This window comes from Cervus elaphus, chromosome 19, assembly GCF_910594005.1.
Source record: "Cervus elaphus chromosome 19, mCerEla1.1, whole genome shotgun sequence".
In the NCBI taxonomy this organism is placed as follows: Eukaryota; Metazoa; Chordata; class Mammalia; order Artiodactyla; family Cervidae; genus Cervus; species Cervus elaphus.
In genome coordinates, this window is record NC_057833.1 from 75,971,145 (window position 1) to 75,987,124 (window position 15,980).

Sequence of the window (15,980 nt, forward strand, 5' to 3'; positions counted from 1 at the left end):
AAGAATTAACCTGGAAAAGCCTCTGGCCAATTGTTTGGTGTAGACATCTACAAGTGAGTGTTAGTCGCTCAGTTGTGTCCAACTCTTTGCAATGCCTTGAATAATAGCCCACCAGGCTCCTCTGTCTATGAATCTATATATGTCCATTAATAAAGCTTGCTCAAATCTTTATTTTTCAAATCTATATTTTTACTAAATTTTTGTTTGTCTGGCTGACCTGTCATTACTGAGAGAGATGATGGTGGATTTGAAAAGATCTTTTCCCTCTTCTATAAAATTTTCTTTGTACATTTTTGGGGGACTGTGTTTTTAGGTATAGGCAAGTTCACAAGTGTTATATTTCTCAGGTGACTTGTTTCTTTTACCATGACAAAGTCATTCGTCATTCTCCTTATTCCCAATAAGACCCTTTCTTTAAAAGTCTATTTTATCAACTATTAATTTAACCAAGTCAGCTTTCCTTTTCGTATGTCCATTCCACATAGTTCTCACAAATTACATGTTTCTGTCTTTAAAAATTAAAGATAGAAAGATAATTTATATCTTTCAAAAACCTATTCATATTATCATGACAGTTTGGAGTACATATGTACTATGATTACTGATGCACCTGTATATATATTTAGGTTATATTTCTTGCTTCTTTTTGTCTTCTTTCTGGGTCTGATTTTGCTTCTCTTCCTTCCCTATCTTTCTTTGCTTTATTTTGTTAAATTTCACTGAGTTTTTTCCCTTCTTATCTCATTGTCTCTCTGTTAGGTTTGGACTAGGTCAACATACACTCTATTTTTATTCTTTTTCAATTTTCCTTTTAACTCAATGAAGTCTCATGTTAATCCATGTGTTTATGCTCCTCCAGAAGATTGTATTGATTATAATGTTGTAATTCTGTTTCTCCTATCTAGAGCAGCAGAATTAAAACATTTTCCAATATCTTTGTTCTATTTTTTCTTGTTGTTGTCACTTTGCCTTCATATATTCACCATTATCAGTGGGGCCTTTTTTATGCTGTCAATATTTGTTGAGACATATTTGCATTTTTGCCATTTTCTTGCCTCACCATTTCCTTTTGCATGTCAGACTTTCCTTCTGGAATTATTTTTCTTCTTCCTGGATTTCATAATTTTCAAATTTCTATTTGTGATCAACACTGTCTTAGTTTGTCTATAAATGTCATTTCCCTCTTTCTTAAAGGATACTTTACAGGATATAAAATTTTAGGTTAACAGTCATTTTTTTGTCCAAACACTTTGAATATTTTATTCCACCATATTCTTCCTTCCATTTGGGGGCTAGGTCTGTTGCTTCAGGATGTTTTTTAGATCTTTTCTTTATTTTAAGAGTTCTGTAGTTTCACTATATTATACTTTAACTCTGGATTCCTCATTTTTTTCTGCTCAGAATTTGTTGTGCTTCAGTAATCTAAGGATTCATGACTTATCAATTTTGGGGAAAAAAAATTAATCACTATTGCTTTTAACTTTTTTCTCCATTATCACATTTTGGAAGTCTAATCAGATGTACATTAGATCTTCTGACCCTCCATACCACTTAGCTTCTTATAATTTTATATTTTTAAAAATAATTTCATCCTTCTATGTGAATTTTGGATAATTTCTTCAGGGATATATTCCAAGTCACTAATTCCCTCTTCAGCTATTGAAAAAGTATATTGTGGTTTGTTTCTAGAAGTTTTACTTAGTATTTTACCCAAATTCTCTTAATTTTAAACAATCCTTGCTTCTTATTCATTTTTAGAGTCTCTGCTTTATTTTTTCATATAGCAAATATACTTATTTTTTCATTTGTGTCTAATAATGCCAGTATCTATGGTCTGATTCTGCTATTGTTATGCTTGTTGATTTTTTGCATGCTCATTTGAATTATTTTTAATTAAATTAACCTCATTTTAATTGACCAGGAATTTTTCCTGGGTTGGAGAATATATTAGCTCTCCAGAACCAGTAAAAGATATATGTTATGTATGAATGTGTATGCGTATGTGAGCTTATTATTATAGGAATTAGCTCACCAGATTAGGGAGGACAAGTCTTACGACACGCTGTTTGAAACCTGGAAAACCAGGAAAACCAGTGGCATAATTTAGTCCAGGTCCTAAGGTCTAAGAATCAGAAACATTGATGCTGGTAGGCAGAAGATGGATGCCCCAGGTTGGGCAGAGAGAGCAAACTGGCCCTTCCTCTGTCTTTTTTATTTTAAGCCCTCAAAGAATTGAATGTTGCCCACCAGCACTGGTGAGGACAGATCTTTACTTAATCTATGATTTAAATGCTAATCTCTTCCAGAAACACCCTCACCAAGGTGTTATAGCACCAAGCAGTAGTATTTTATCAGTTACCTGGGAATCCTTTAGCCTAGTGAAGTTGACACATAAAATTATTCATCACAAGTGGCATTCCCCTAGAGAGGCTTGCTTCTGCCATTTGCCTGGGGCATTACCTACCTGGGATGGCTTTTCATTAAATTCTTGACTTGATGTTTCTCTGACTGCAAAGTTGGTGGGAGTTAGGGTTCAAAACTTGAATTCTCATAAGAGGGCTTGCTGGTACTTGTAAATTCTCAGGAGAGCATTAGTCCCCCTCCATTAAGCAACCCTGAATATTCATTGGAAGGACTGATGCTAAAGCTGAAGTTCCAATACTTTGGCCACATGTTGCGAAGAGCCGACTCATTGCAAAAGACTCTGATGCTGGGAAAGATTGAGAGCAAGAGGAGAAGGGGATGGCAGAGGATGAAATGATTGGATGGCATCACCAAATCGATGGACATGAATTTGAGCAAACTCCGGGAGATAGTGAAGGACAGGAAGCCTGGTGTGCTGCAGTCCATGGGGTTGCAAAGAGTCAGACACGACCTAGGGACTAAGCACAGTGTATTTTTAACATAGAAGAATATTGTTTTGTTTTACTGTATATGGCTACTCCCCTTGGTTGATAATTCTGATTTCTATTTGTACTCATGGAAAATGTGGTAAAGGAGGCTTAACTTCAGTGGTTGGATGCAGTGGTTCAATGATATTAAGAATTAGGGTTTACTGTCATCTCTATACTGTGCTTTTTTTTTTAACTGAAGTATAGTTAAAGACCCTGATGCTGGGAAAGACTGAAGGCAGGAGGAGGACGGGGGCTGACAGTGGATGAGATGGTTGGATGGCATCACTGACTGGATAGACATGAGTTTGAGTAAGCTCTGGGTGTTGGTGATGGACATGGAAGCCTGGTGTGCTGCAGTCCATGGGGTCACAAAGAGTCAGACACAACTGAGTGACTGAACTGAACTGATATTAATTTACAGTGTTACAATTTACAATGTTACAATTAACTTACAATTTACAATGTTAGTTTCAAGTGTACAGCAAAGTGACTCAGTTATATACATATTCTTTTTCAGATTCTTTTCCATCATAGGTTATCACAAAATACTGAGTATAGTTCTCTGTATGATATACATAGCAGGTCCTTGTTGTTTATCTATTTTATATAATAGTCTGTATATGTTAATCCCAGACTCTTAATTTATCTCCCCTCCTCTATCTCCTTTTCGTCTGTTTTGTAAATAAGTTCATTTGTATCATTTTTTTTTATATCCCACATATAAGTGATAGCATATGATATTTGTCTTCCTCTGTCTGACTTATTTCACCAGATATGATAATCCTTAGATCCATCTGTATTGCTGCAAATGACATTAATTAATTCATTTTTATGCCTGAGTAATGTTCCATTATATATATGTACCATATCTTCTTTATCTATTTCTATGTTAATGGACATTTAGGTTGATTCCATATCTTGGCCATTTTAAGTAGAGCTAGAGTGAACATTGGATGCACATATATTTTCAGATTAGACTTTTCTCCACCTATATACCCAGGAGTGGGAATGCTGGATCACATGGTAGCTCTATCTTTACTTTTTTAAGGAACCTCCATGCTGTTCTCCACAGTGGCTGCAGTAATTTGTTCCCACTAGTGGCATAGGAGCATTCCTTTTTCCCCACACCCTCTCCAGCCTCTATTACTTGTACTTTGTAATGATGGCCATTCTGGCTGGTGTGAGATGTATGCTGTGGTTCTTGGTGGAGAAGCTATCTTTGTTGTGGTACTAGCTCCCTGGTGATGGAGACAGCTATCAACAATTCCTGTGACTACTTGCTTTTTCCTCCAAGCACAAGGAAGAGGGTCTCTGAAGGCTCCAGTAGAAGAGAAAAAAATCCCAGCTTCCCCAGGCTGACCCTAGACCCAGGTGCAAAGGTGGGTTGTGTGTTCATCCCTGAAACACGAAGCCAGGCAAGGATGGGATTTAGCTGCTAAGCCGAACACTGGCCATGTGCTTACCTCCAGAACTGAGGTGGTTCCCCAAGCTACTCATTTGCTCCTGGGAACAAACGTTCCAGAAAGTTGCCAAAAGAAGGGGAAATGGACAGTGAGAAAACAACCACTAAAAGGATGAAGGTGCAGACACACATAGTGCCTGGTGTGTGGTGGACACTGAGGTCTGGTGAACGATGATGCCATTCCCAGCAGACTCCAAATACACTCCTCAAAACAGCAATAGACAAGTCACCACCAGAAGGCCACCTAACCTGTCAGTGACCTGACACTGACCTTGAGGCAGTCCTCGAGGGTCTTCTACTTGGACAACCTGCACACGGTGAAGGATGAGAGATGAGATGGGCCAAAGGGTGGGAGCCAAAGGAGAGGCTGGGAAGAACTTACTAGGCAAGTCCAGTCCCAGGACACCTGCCCAGGAAGGAATGCTGTGCCAACGCAGCACATCACTTGGAATGAATCGGGCTTTCTTCTGCCTCTACCTGATTCTAAAGCAATCCAGATTCATTTGTGTATTGCAAAGGACGTTGGGAAGAGCCTCTTAAAAGGAGGCAGAAAGCTAAGCTTTATCTCACCCTTTTCCCTCACCCTCTGCCTTAGTGGGGGCAGGAAGACCTCAAGCCACTCCTGGGGACGTTCTGAGGGCAGGGGAGGGACTTGGGACCTGAGGGCAGAGAAGGGCCCCCCAAGAGGACTGGGGAGGGTCCTTGGGCTCTAGCGCCCTGGCCAGCGGCCCCTGGAAGCAGATTCCTGGGTCCTCACCGAGGGCACAGAGATCAGGCGGATCCCCTGGGCCAGGGCTCGGCCGGTTCACTGGAGACTCGGTCGGCGCTCCCCAGAATCCCCTTGCCGAATCCAAACTTGAGTGTTCGGGCACAACCCGAACGACCCGCCGGCGACCGGCCCGGTCCCAGGGAATGCGGGAGGGAGACGCGCTCCTCTCCAACCCTAGACTACCCGCCGGGGATGGAAGCGTCCCCCGAGCTCCCTCTGGGTCTCTCCGGGAGCGCGTCCCGGGCTTTCCCTGGAGGAAACTCCTCCTCTCGCCGCCTTCGGCCCGACCAGCCCCGCCCGGGACAGCGGTTCCGGTCCGTCCCCTCCCTCTGTCCGAGGTGACCTGGGACCGGCGCTTGGGGGTGTTGCCCTGGGCGCTCGGACACCGCCTCCCAGGATTAAAGCGAGAGCCGGGGAGGGTCGGGGACTCCGAGCTGGGCCGAGGAAGAAGCGAACTCCAGAGGAGGCGGAGGAGAAGCAGGAGCAGGAAGGGGTGAGGGGAGGGGAGCTGCCCCGGAGCGTAGCAGGTAAGTGGCGCGCGCGACGGGTTCTCTGTGCTGGAGATTCTGGGAGCAAGGGAGGACTTGGGCGCCCGGGCTGGGTTGGGAGTAGCGGGAGGTGAAGCCAGGTGTGAGCAGCTCCGGCCTCGTGGGTCCGTCCTCCCGCCGTCGGGACGCAAGGGGCTGAGCCCGGCGAAGCGACCTGCGTGAGGTCGGGAGGGTTCCGGGAGCCTGGGACGCCTTGGCGCGGGGGTCAGAGGCTCGCCGGCTGCTCCGTTGGCATCACTGGGCTGGTGCAGGCTACTCTGCGGTCCCTTAGCCAATTGGTAGGCGAAAAGGTGCCTCGGGGTGGGTCCTCTTGCCTGAAATCGGCTCATGCTCCCCTGGCCCCTTAAGCTCCGAGTTGGGGACGAGGGGTGCGCCTTTTCCCTTCGGGGACGATGAGAGAGGGAGGGTTGTCCATCCGCTTCTTTGTTTCGGGAAAATCTCTGCAGCCTCGCGGTGTTACCTGAACTCCCGCTTCTTGGCTCCCTCCCAAAGTGGGGAGAAACTGGAAACTCTCGGAGATGCCGGGAGCGATAACGCCGGCGCGGCGGGGACTGGCCTGGAGGGCCTCCGGGCGAGGTGCGAACCGCTCGGTGGCCCCAGACGGCGACCCCGAGGCCACGGTCAGGGTTGGGCCGCCTGGACAGCCGGCAACGCCCCCCGCCCCCGCTCCGGTCCCCTGCGCTTCCATTGCGGGAAGGAGCGGTCCTGATCTCTCGGCTCACACTCCATGCCAGGGACAAGTCCCGACACCTGGGCGCTTCGGTCCACCGCATGCCATCCGGCAGGACCCCGGGCTGTGGCCCCGCGGCTGAACGCACCAGCTTGGCAGCGGGCACCGCTAAGAACTGCCTTATGGCCCCAAATTTCGCGCTTCCAGGCCTCAAAAGGGGAAGCACGGATTGAGGGCGGCCGCCGGCCCTGGCGTGCGCCCCGGCTTTTGGGAAGGGCCCACCCCGCCGGTGATCCCAAATCCGGAATTCCTTTTCGGACGCACAAGTGGCTGCGGGCCAGTCAGGTGGAATCCCAGCGGATCGTTTGGGAAGGAAAAGATAGCGACTCGAGATCTGACTATCGGGCAGGGGTCACCTGGGGCTCTGCCTCGAGCCTGAGAATCCCGCCGGGTTCAAACTCGCGCCGTAGTACTGGGACCACGGCAGGTTCGGGGCACACAGCAGGCGCCCTGGGCTCCCGGCGCTCCGGGCTGTAGAGAGCCAACCAACTGATGGAAAATTACCAAGGCTGCTAAGGAGAGCTTCAAGGTGTTTAGAAAATGTGAAGTGAGGGGAGGGTTGTTGACTTAGCCTGGGAGGTCTCCGAAGGATCTCCAGGAAGTGGGGACGGAGCCAATCTCCCCTGCAGGAGGGTGGGGGCTGGGAGTGGGAGCCGGGCTTACTTCACCCAGCTTCCTGGGGGTGCAGGCGCGGCTGCTGCTGAGTAAGGTGCAGCGGTTGGGGAACCCAGGGAGGCAGTGGAGGTTTGCTTCCGTCTTCCACAGCTTTTCCAGAAGTAGGCCTGCCTGCACCCCCACCACAGCCGACTTTACTGGACCCCTGAGGTCAACGTGAGAGGCCAGGGCAGCACCAGCAAGCCCACACCACAGGAGTCAGGGACCTGCGGTGGGGGCTCTGCCTTGAGATTGGCGTGGACACCTCTCTCTCCGCTTTTAAGGCCTTCAGCAGGCCAGCAGCAGGAGCCTTTTGTTCTTGACTGGGAGATTTGTTTGTTTGATCCCCAGCCATGCCTTTCTTATTGACTCCTCCAAGGTCAGTCTTTTTCCTACAAGGTTGTGTAGTCGCCTGGAGCCTACAGTGCTCAGGTTTGCTTGGTGGTTGGCCTCTGCTCACCCTGGGCTGTTCCACCCTGGACTCCTGCTTTAATTGTAGGAGAACATTGGGTTGTACCCCTGTTATCATAGGAACAGCCCATGTGGATGTGGCCTTTACTTCCAGCTGGGCATCCTTCCAGGCTCTTTATGATGCATGTAACTCAGTTGTGAGGAACTAAGGCAGACAGGGGAAATAACTTGCCCCAGGCGATCCCATGACCTGTAGGGAGGCCAGGGGGTGCAGGCAGGCCAGCTGGCTCGAGGGAAGCTTCGTGAGGCCTGGAATCCTCGTGGGAAAGGGGGTGGCTCTAGGGGCAGGCTGACTTCCTCATGATCCAAGAGCAGAGCTTCTTCCCTTCCCTCTCCCCCCCACCCCCGCCCCACTGGCTCGGAGCTGCTCACTTGCGGGGTAACCAGGCAAGGACAGCCTGCCCCTTTATGGGGCAGGGCAGAGGGCTGACCATCTCTGGTGCTGGGACGGATGGTACAAATGTCCTGTAGGCGATGAAGCCTAGACACGCGAAGGACACTATGACGGTTGTTGCAGAGACTTGGCCCAGCCTGGGACACCGGGTCTACCAGGATGTGTAAACCAGGGCTCCAGGCTGCTGCCTCTCACTTCTTTCCACTTAGGTCTGTGGCAGGAGTCCTGGGGGCCTCAATGACCACTGGGGGTCATTGCCCTGGTTTCAGTTGCTGCATCAGATTCTGATGGAATAGGAAATCTATTTTTCGAAGCCCTCCAGAATTATGCAATCCTTAGGCGTGGAGGCAGAAAAAGGAAAGGCGACTGGGTCAAAGCAGTGTCTGGTCAGCTTTGCTTACTTAAGGAGGGGAAGCCTAGGGGTGGGGGCACACTCAAGGCTCCTCCACCCTCTGCTGCTCTCTCAGCTCTGGGTCTGCTGGGTGGTCTTGCTTCCCACAATTGCTCAGTCTTTGCTGCCCTTCTTGGCACCCCCTAGGGGACCCCCAAGATGAGCTAAGGGGCCTCTGGGGAGGGAATGGCAAGTGTCACACACCTGGGTGCTGAGATGTGAATTGGGCCAGGCTTGGTGAGTCCCTTCCTAACTTGAGGTTGGGAACTCCTATGTATAGGCTATTTTGGGGGATCTGGCTTGCAAGCCGCTCAGGATGGTGGGCCTGGATGTGGGGGAGGGGACTCCCAGAGCCCCCGCCTCCACCGTGCCGATGGCCAGCCTGGTCCCAAATGCAGTAGCAGAGGGCTCAGCTGATCACACAGCCAGGTCTGAGGAACAACTCAGGCAGAACTCGAGATCAGGAAGAAGGAGAGGTGACCTCGGACTTGGTCTGCCCCAGCCACTGGACAGAGGTCCAGCGAAGAGGAACCAGGGGCGTGAAAAATGTCATGGGCAGTCTTAGAGACATCCAGGGAGAACGACAGACCCTGATTTTATGGTGGGCGTGTGGGCAGCTCCTTGAACTGTGAATAGTGTGAATCTTGAAGAGGGCAGGTGACCCTGCTCTTGTTAGAGGTCAGTTAAGGAGACGGTGGGAAGGACTTGCCTTGAGTGGAAGCTCCAGGCATTTATGTTGTGTGTGTGGGGGGGGGGGGGTGGTGCAGGAGGGTCAAGGGTGCAGAAATGTGATAAGGAAGCAGGAAATGTTTGAAAGGCTTGGAGAAGGAAATGGCAACCCAGAGAGGAGCCTGGCGGGCTACAGTTCATGGGGTTGCAAGGAGTTGGACGTGACTTAGCAAGTGCTGCGCTTAGTCGCTCAGTTGTGTCCGACTCTGTGTGACCCCATGGACTGCAGCCTGCCAGGCTCCTCTGTCCATGGGGATTCTCCAGGCAAGAATACTGGAGTGGGTTGCCATGCCCTCCTTCAGGGGATCTTCCCAACCCAGGGATTGAACCCAGGCCTCCCACACTGCAGTCGGATTCTTACCATCTGAGCCACTAGGGAAGTCCTGCAATTCACATTAATTCTTGCAGCTAGCTGCAAGTAAACAGCAACAAAAGCTTAAGTCTGGAAGCTTCTGCAAAGGCAGAGTGGACGGAATCATTGGGAGCTCCGTTGGACTTCTAGTGGACATCCATTAGAGAATTATTTTCTAGGGAGCTCTGATCTGGAAGGTGAGATGAAGCCCAGGCTTTTATGGTGGGTTGTTTGGATGTCACCTCACGTCAGCATCGCTTTAAGCTCCCTGCTTTCGGAGGGGCCCTCCTGGCAGGGCTAGCACCTGGCCTCATCTGAGACTTGATCTGAACACTGGGCATGTGAAGCCTGTGTTTTCTAGGGATAGATTTGTGTTTCTGATCACAAAAAATAAAAGATCATCATGTCTGGCCTCTCAGCTAAAGCCCAGTTTGGTTCTAGAATGTGCTGTAGACACAGCCTTCCAACGTTGGATCAAACGTTTTTTTGTGGGGTTTGAGGAACTGCTTCTCACAAGGGAACCTAGTGGATACTGAAACTTCCTCACTGTTGGAACTTGGTTTCCCTGGATTGAGTTAAATCTGCCTTCCTGATACCTCTGAACTTTTTGATCCTGACTTCTTCCTTAGGATCTTCACACAAAAAAATCGAGTCCTTTTCCCATACATCAGTGCCTTAGCTACTGTTATTACACTATTCTGGAGGGCTCATCGTGTGATGGGCATGGTGTTAGGCCACGAACACACTTAATCTGGACAAAACCCCATTTATCTGCTATCCTTGGGTCAGGAAGATCCCCTGGAGAAGGAAATGGCAACCCACTCCGGTATTCTTGCCTGGGAAATCCCATGGACAGAGGACCCTGGCGGGCTAGAGTTCATGGGTTTGCCAAGAGTTGGACATGACTGAAGTGACTCGGCACGCATGCCCATTTCACAGATGGACTCAGGCAAGTTCTTCGAACGTTAGACAGTGGCTTTTGTACTTTATCGAGGGACTGGCCACCTCTCCAGCCTGCCTGCTGGCATTCGGTTAGCCCAGTGCACTGGGATCTGTGAGGTCACTCACATCCTCAATTTGGCGTCTGCTTTGTCCACCTGCAGGCTTTCTGGCTCTCTCTGTCTTAAATTTCATTTTACTCATTTGGCCTTTGGGATGTAAAAAAAAAAAAAATTGGAACATTTTCTGTGTACGGTACAAAACTAGACTGAAAAAAAAAGGACCAGATTCAATTCCTGCCCTAAAAAGTTTGCAATCTCGTTTGGACAATGAGGCATTCATAGAAAAAGAAGCTTGGATGATGCAGGCAGTACCTCTCCTGAGCTGCTCCCCCCCCCCTTCTGTCTTTCTCATCCCTGGGTCAGCCACTGTGTGTGCCTTTTCTCTGATAGTCTTATATTTGTTTATGTTGAGCTGTTAATTAAATCCACCACCGTCTCTGTTAACTTCCCTCTCGCGGTGCATTTTGTCCCCATTGGGACCCGAGAACCTCTCCACGCGTAAGGTGATTGTATGCAGTGGCTGAGACGTAAGGGGCTCCATTGGTCATGGACCCTCAGATAATCTGTTGGTGGTGTTTGCTTTGGAGTTTGAAGAAGGCACGCCGAATCCGAGGTCAGGAAGGTGGGGTTTCTTCCACCCGTCACACCTCATCACGCGACCGGCGTCTGGAAGGCATTAGAGGGGGCCCGGGGCAGGCGCCCATGCATGAATGATGGGAAAGTCAGTGGCGCCTTCATAATAGGGAAAACCCCTGACTCCTGCGTGGGCATCGGTATCTACCTCTGTGACCTCATTTCCGTCGGTTTGGTAGTTTTCAAAATAAATCTCCAGCAAATGTGTTTTGAAGTCCAGAGTAAAGATACTGTAAGGAGGAACCCTCCTTGTCTAGAAATAGCTTCATCACGTCATGGGAGGCTGGTAGCGTTCCACAACACCGTCCTGTCGAGTGGTGGCCAGGGAGGTGACGTGAGGCTTGAGTCAGTCCCCTGAAAGGAGAGCCCAGGGTGGCCCGGGACAGTCACGCTCTGCCGTGTCACTCAAGTGGGCGACGTTGAAGTGGACATGTGCCAGGAGCAAGCAGCAGGGCAGAGCTTCGCCACATGTGAGTCTTGGTCACTTTGGGGAAAAGTGCTTCCCCGAGGCTGGCTTTCCGGAATCAAGAGCACTCACGGGTGTCCTCTGATGCCCGGAGAGAACATTCGAGAGGCAGTGTTGTCTCTGCCATCTGGGTTGTCTAGTTCCTTTCAGAAACCAGCTAAAGAGAGGGGCTACCTCGTACGGGAGTGGAATTGCCTGTTTTGGAAATTAATCGCACAGAACGTGATCCCCTGGTCCTTTTGGACACAGTACGTCCCCATGAGATCCAGGTCCCAGGGGAGACCTTTCTTCCTTTGTGTCTGGCCACCGAGAGTTAGGCTTCCCTGGTAGTTCAGATGGTAAAGAATGCCTGCAATGCAGGAGAGTTGGGTTCAATCCCTGGGTCAGGAAGATCCCCTGGAGGAGGAAATGGCAACCTACTCCAGTATCCCCTGCTGCAGAATTCCATAGACAGAGGAGTCTGGCAAGCTACAGTCCATGGGGTTTTGAAGAGTTGGACATGACTGAGTTACTAACACACACACACACCGACGGTTAGGGGCACTCCGACTCGTCTTCCCTTCCAGAGCCTGTGGCAGCCCATCTGGGCACATTTGGTGTCCTGGGTCCTCAGCGTCTACCGGCCCTGGGGTCTCTGGGTGAGAGAGGGTGGTGCTGCAGTCATTTCTGGGTCCTGGGCTTTTAGGGGACAGTTCACGGCTGCGGCTCCCGGTGCCCCTGGGCTCCCGGCTTCCTGGTCTCACTGTTTGGGATCTTGAATGACTAGGGAGTGTGGATTTCGGGCACTGATTCATCAGTCCTTTCAGAGGGCTCTTAAACTGGGAGAGCCGCCAGTGAGATCAGATTTTCATTTCCTGTAACTCCAACCAAACCTATAACTGGTAAGATAGCTCAGAGGCCCAGGGAGTGCCTGCCACTGCGGGCAGAGAAACCAGGGGCAAGAACCTTGGCCAGGGCAGGACTCACCTGAAACTAATCCAAGGAAGGTGCCAGCTTTTCCTGCTTAGACGAGAGGATTCTGTACTGCTGTCAAGTCTCAGAAACGTCTCTCGTTACAGAGCAGAAGTAGGAAAGGTTATTATTATGTGATCATCACACCCACGTAAAGATGTAAACATCGTGTATATTCTACATGCTGATCCCCTCCTCCTGGGTATGGGTCAGGTTTTTTCCCTCATACCTGGAATCATGTTGACTCTTTTTATTTTTTTAATCTTAAAAAAATCTCAAAGCTGTCAGCACGAACTGGTTCTTTTATTTTATCTTTACATGAAAAGCAAATGAAAGATCTGGTACATCTTCCTTGTGACTTGTTCAGCAAATTTTCCCGAGATTAAACACACTGACTTATATTTTTATTTATCCAAGTTAATGTTTGGGTTTTTTTTTAATGTGTAACGAGTCAAATAATAATTTTGCTTGGGACTCGGAGAGGCAGTGCCAGCTTGAGCTCCAGTGGGTTTTTCAGAGCTGGTGGATTTCATGTTGGCATCTTGGGCATTCTTTCCAGATGCAGATCTGCGAATCTATAAATGCTGCCAATCAGGCCCATCCTGCCTCTACGGGCTGTTCAACATTTATCAGCTTTATGGTCAGTTTTAGGAGCTTCCCATGTGGTGTTAGTGGTAAAGAATCCGCCTGTCAATGCAGGAGACTCAAGAAATATAGGTCCTATCCCTGGGTCAGGAAGATCCCCTGGAGTAGAAATGGCAACCCTCTCCAGTAGTCTTGCAAGGAAAATTTCATGGACAGGGGACCCTGGTGGGCTACAAAGTCAGTTCTGTATGTACAGCCTTGATGTACTCCTTTCCCAGTTTTGAACCAGCTTGTTGTTCCATGTCTGGTTCTAACTGTTGCTTCTTGACCTGCATACAGGTTTCACAGGAGGCAGGTAAAGTGGTCTGGTATCCCCTCTGTTTAAGAATTTTCCCCAGTTTGCCTCCTTAGGTAGGTTTATTCCTTAGATATTTTATTCTTTTCATTGCAATGGTAAATGGGATTATTTCCTTAATTTCTCTTTCTGATCTTTCATTGTTAGTGTGTCGGACTGCAAGAGATTTCTGTGTATTAATTTTGTATCCTGCGACTTTACTGAATTCATTGAGTAGTTCTAGTAGTTTTCTGGTGGCATCTTTAGGGTTTTCTATGTAGAGTAAGTATCATGCCATCTGCCAACAGTGACAGTTTTTCTTCTTCTTTGCCAATTTGTATTCATTTTATTTCTTTTTCAGCCCTGTATTGGGTGCCACTGTTATCCCCTCCCCCTCCTTTTTTTTTTTTTTAAAAACAGGTTTGTAAGTACTATGTTTGTTACACTGTGCAAAAACCTCTTATACTAAGTAAACAGCGAACTACATTCTTCTGAAAGATGCTTCTAGTATGTCCTAGATAACTTCTGTATCATGTACAGTGAAACCACTTTTAAAAAGCAGTGACTTAGGCAAACCAACCCTAATGATTCGTTAAACCATTTCCCTGTTTTACAGACAAGGAAACCGAGGCCCGGAAGCTTTATTAGGCTTGCCCCCAGGTCATGGCTAGTGTGAGTGCGTTTGGTTTGGATCCAGAGTCTGGTCCCAGGAGTCATGGGCGCAACCACCCTACTTTGCTGCCTGCATTGGCTATGCACCAGGCACTCTACAGATGAAAGATGCTCTGACCAGATCTACCAGCTTTGAAGCCCAGAGCTTTCTCACCCAGGACAGGGCCTGTGGGTGGGTGATTGTGAAGGCCGTTTCTTGGAATTACTGTTTGATCAATTCAAGGCAGCCAGGAGTGGTGGACAAAAGCCATTATTTGCTTATGATGGAAAGAGTGACGTCAGATGGGCTGTTACCATAAAGCTTTTTATGTTGATGGTCTTCCTAGACACCACTGTTCAAAAACGTCTGCAAACAAGATGACCAAGGGCTTTATTTTTCGTGACCAATTTCCTTATATGTTGATAAGTGTATTGTACAGGGCTTCCCAGGTGGCTCAGTGCCAAAGAATCCACCTGCCAATGTAGGAGACACAGGAGACAGTGGGTTCAATCCCTGGGCCAGGAAGATCCCCTGGAGCAGGAAATGGCAACCCACTCCAGTATTCTTGCTTGAAAAGTCTCTTGGACTGATATCTTTAGAAACCACTCAAGTGGTTAGTCCTGAATTTCCTTCTTTGCTGGATTTGGGAATAGTAAGTGGAGTATCGAGTGAGTCTAAATGTGTTTTATAGAATTTTTACACGTTTGTGTTGATTAAGGTTACAGCGACTCCATGGCTTGTTTGTATGTGTATGTGTTGGGTTTTTTCTTCCTCTGCTTTTTAAGATTTATTTATTTTTAATTGAAGGGTAATTGCTTTACAATATTGTGTTGGTTTCTGCCATACATCAGCATGAATCAGCCATACGTATACATCTGTCTCCTCCCTCTTGAACCTCCCTCTCACCTCATACAGCTTGTTTTTTTTAAAAAATATTTTATTTACTTATTTGGCTGCATGGAGTCTTGGTTGCAGCACACAGGATCTTTAGTTGCGGAATGTGGGATCTAGTACCCTGACCAGGGGTCCAACCTGGGCCCCCTGCATTGGGAGCACGGAGTCTTTGCCACTGCACCACCAGGAAAGCCCCTGATGGGTTATTTGAAAAGTCAGGTGTGGCCTCCCTCTGGGTCTAAGCTCTAGACCACTTGCTCCATGGTGGGGGTGGGAGGGTGGGGGGTGGACTGCTGCTCATTCTCCCTGAGGATGCTCTGGAGGGAAGAGCCACAACCTCTCATCACACCTGCCACTGCTGGGGCACGTGAGGTGTCTGCCTGCACCCTCAAGTTAAATCCTCATCCAAACAAGCCCGTGTGATGGCTGCGTTTGCTTCTGCCCGGCATCCAGAGAGGTCACTCGCCCAAGGGCATCAGGGGACATGGCACTGTCAGGAGCTGACCCAGGGCTTTGCTTTGCATCACCTCTGCCGAACTGTTGGCTGAAAATTCCCCAAGCCCATTTCTTTTTTACTGGATTCTCGTTTTGGTGGATGTAATGTCCGGGAAGTCTGGGCCTCCCGGTGGGAGCAGGGTGAGTGAGGCAGGCCCTGAATGTAAGTTACAAGCGAGCAGGTCCCCGGATGCTTCGGGGTGGGCAGCTGTGGGTACAGTGATGAGGTGAATGTGAAGGTGAGCAGGCACAACTGCCGTGGTTGTGGCGAGAGGTGACTGTTGCCCAGAACGTCTTCTGGTTCTTTCCTGTCTCATCTCCCACAAACTCACCAGTATGGAAACAAAACAGTCCTGTCGTTCTTTCCTCTAGGTCAACGCGAACGTTCCAAATACCTCCCTTGACCCGATGCTGCTGATAACATCAAGATGGCTTTAAACTCAGTAAGTGGTTAATCATTACCTCCCTGGCCTTGCCCCGTCCTGGGTTCCTTCTGCTGTTTCCAGCAGCGGCCCGTGCTGGTCAGTGCTGTCAGAACTGTCTGCTGGATGCTTGCTGGATGTTGTGAAGGCATT

At 48.7% G+C, this 15,980-nt stretch overlaps 1 protein-coding gene across 1 annotated transcript in view; it reads left to right on the plus strand.

The window, feature by feature from the left end:
* The first annotated feature begins 5,520 nt into the window (after nucleotides 1-5,520).
* Nucleotides 5,521-15,980, plus strand: part of TMPRSS2 (transmembrane serine protease 2) — a 43,650-nt gene continuing 33,190 nt past the window's right edge. The window contains exons 1-2 of the mRNA XM_043873607.1: nucleotides 5,521-5,652; nucleotides 15,778-15,848. Coding sequence (XP_043729542.1) covers nucleotides 15,834-15,848 — 15 coding nt within the window. The 5' untranslated portion in view covers nucleotides 5,521-5,652; nucleotides 15,778-15,833. The remainder of the gene's footprint in view (nucleotides 5,653-15,777; nucleotides 15,849-15,980) is intronic.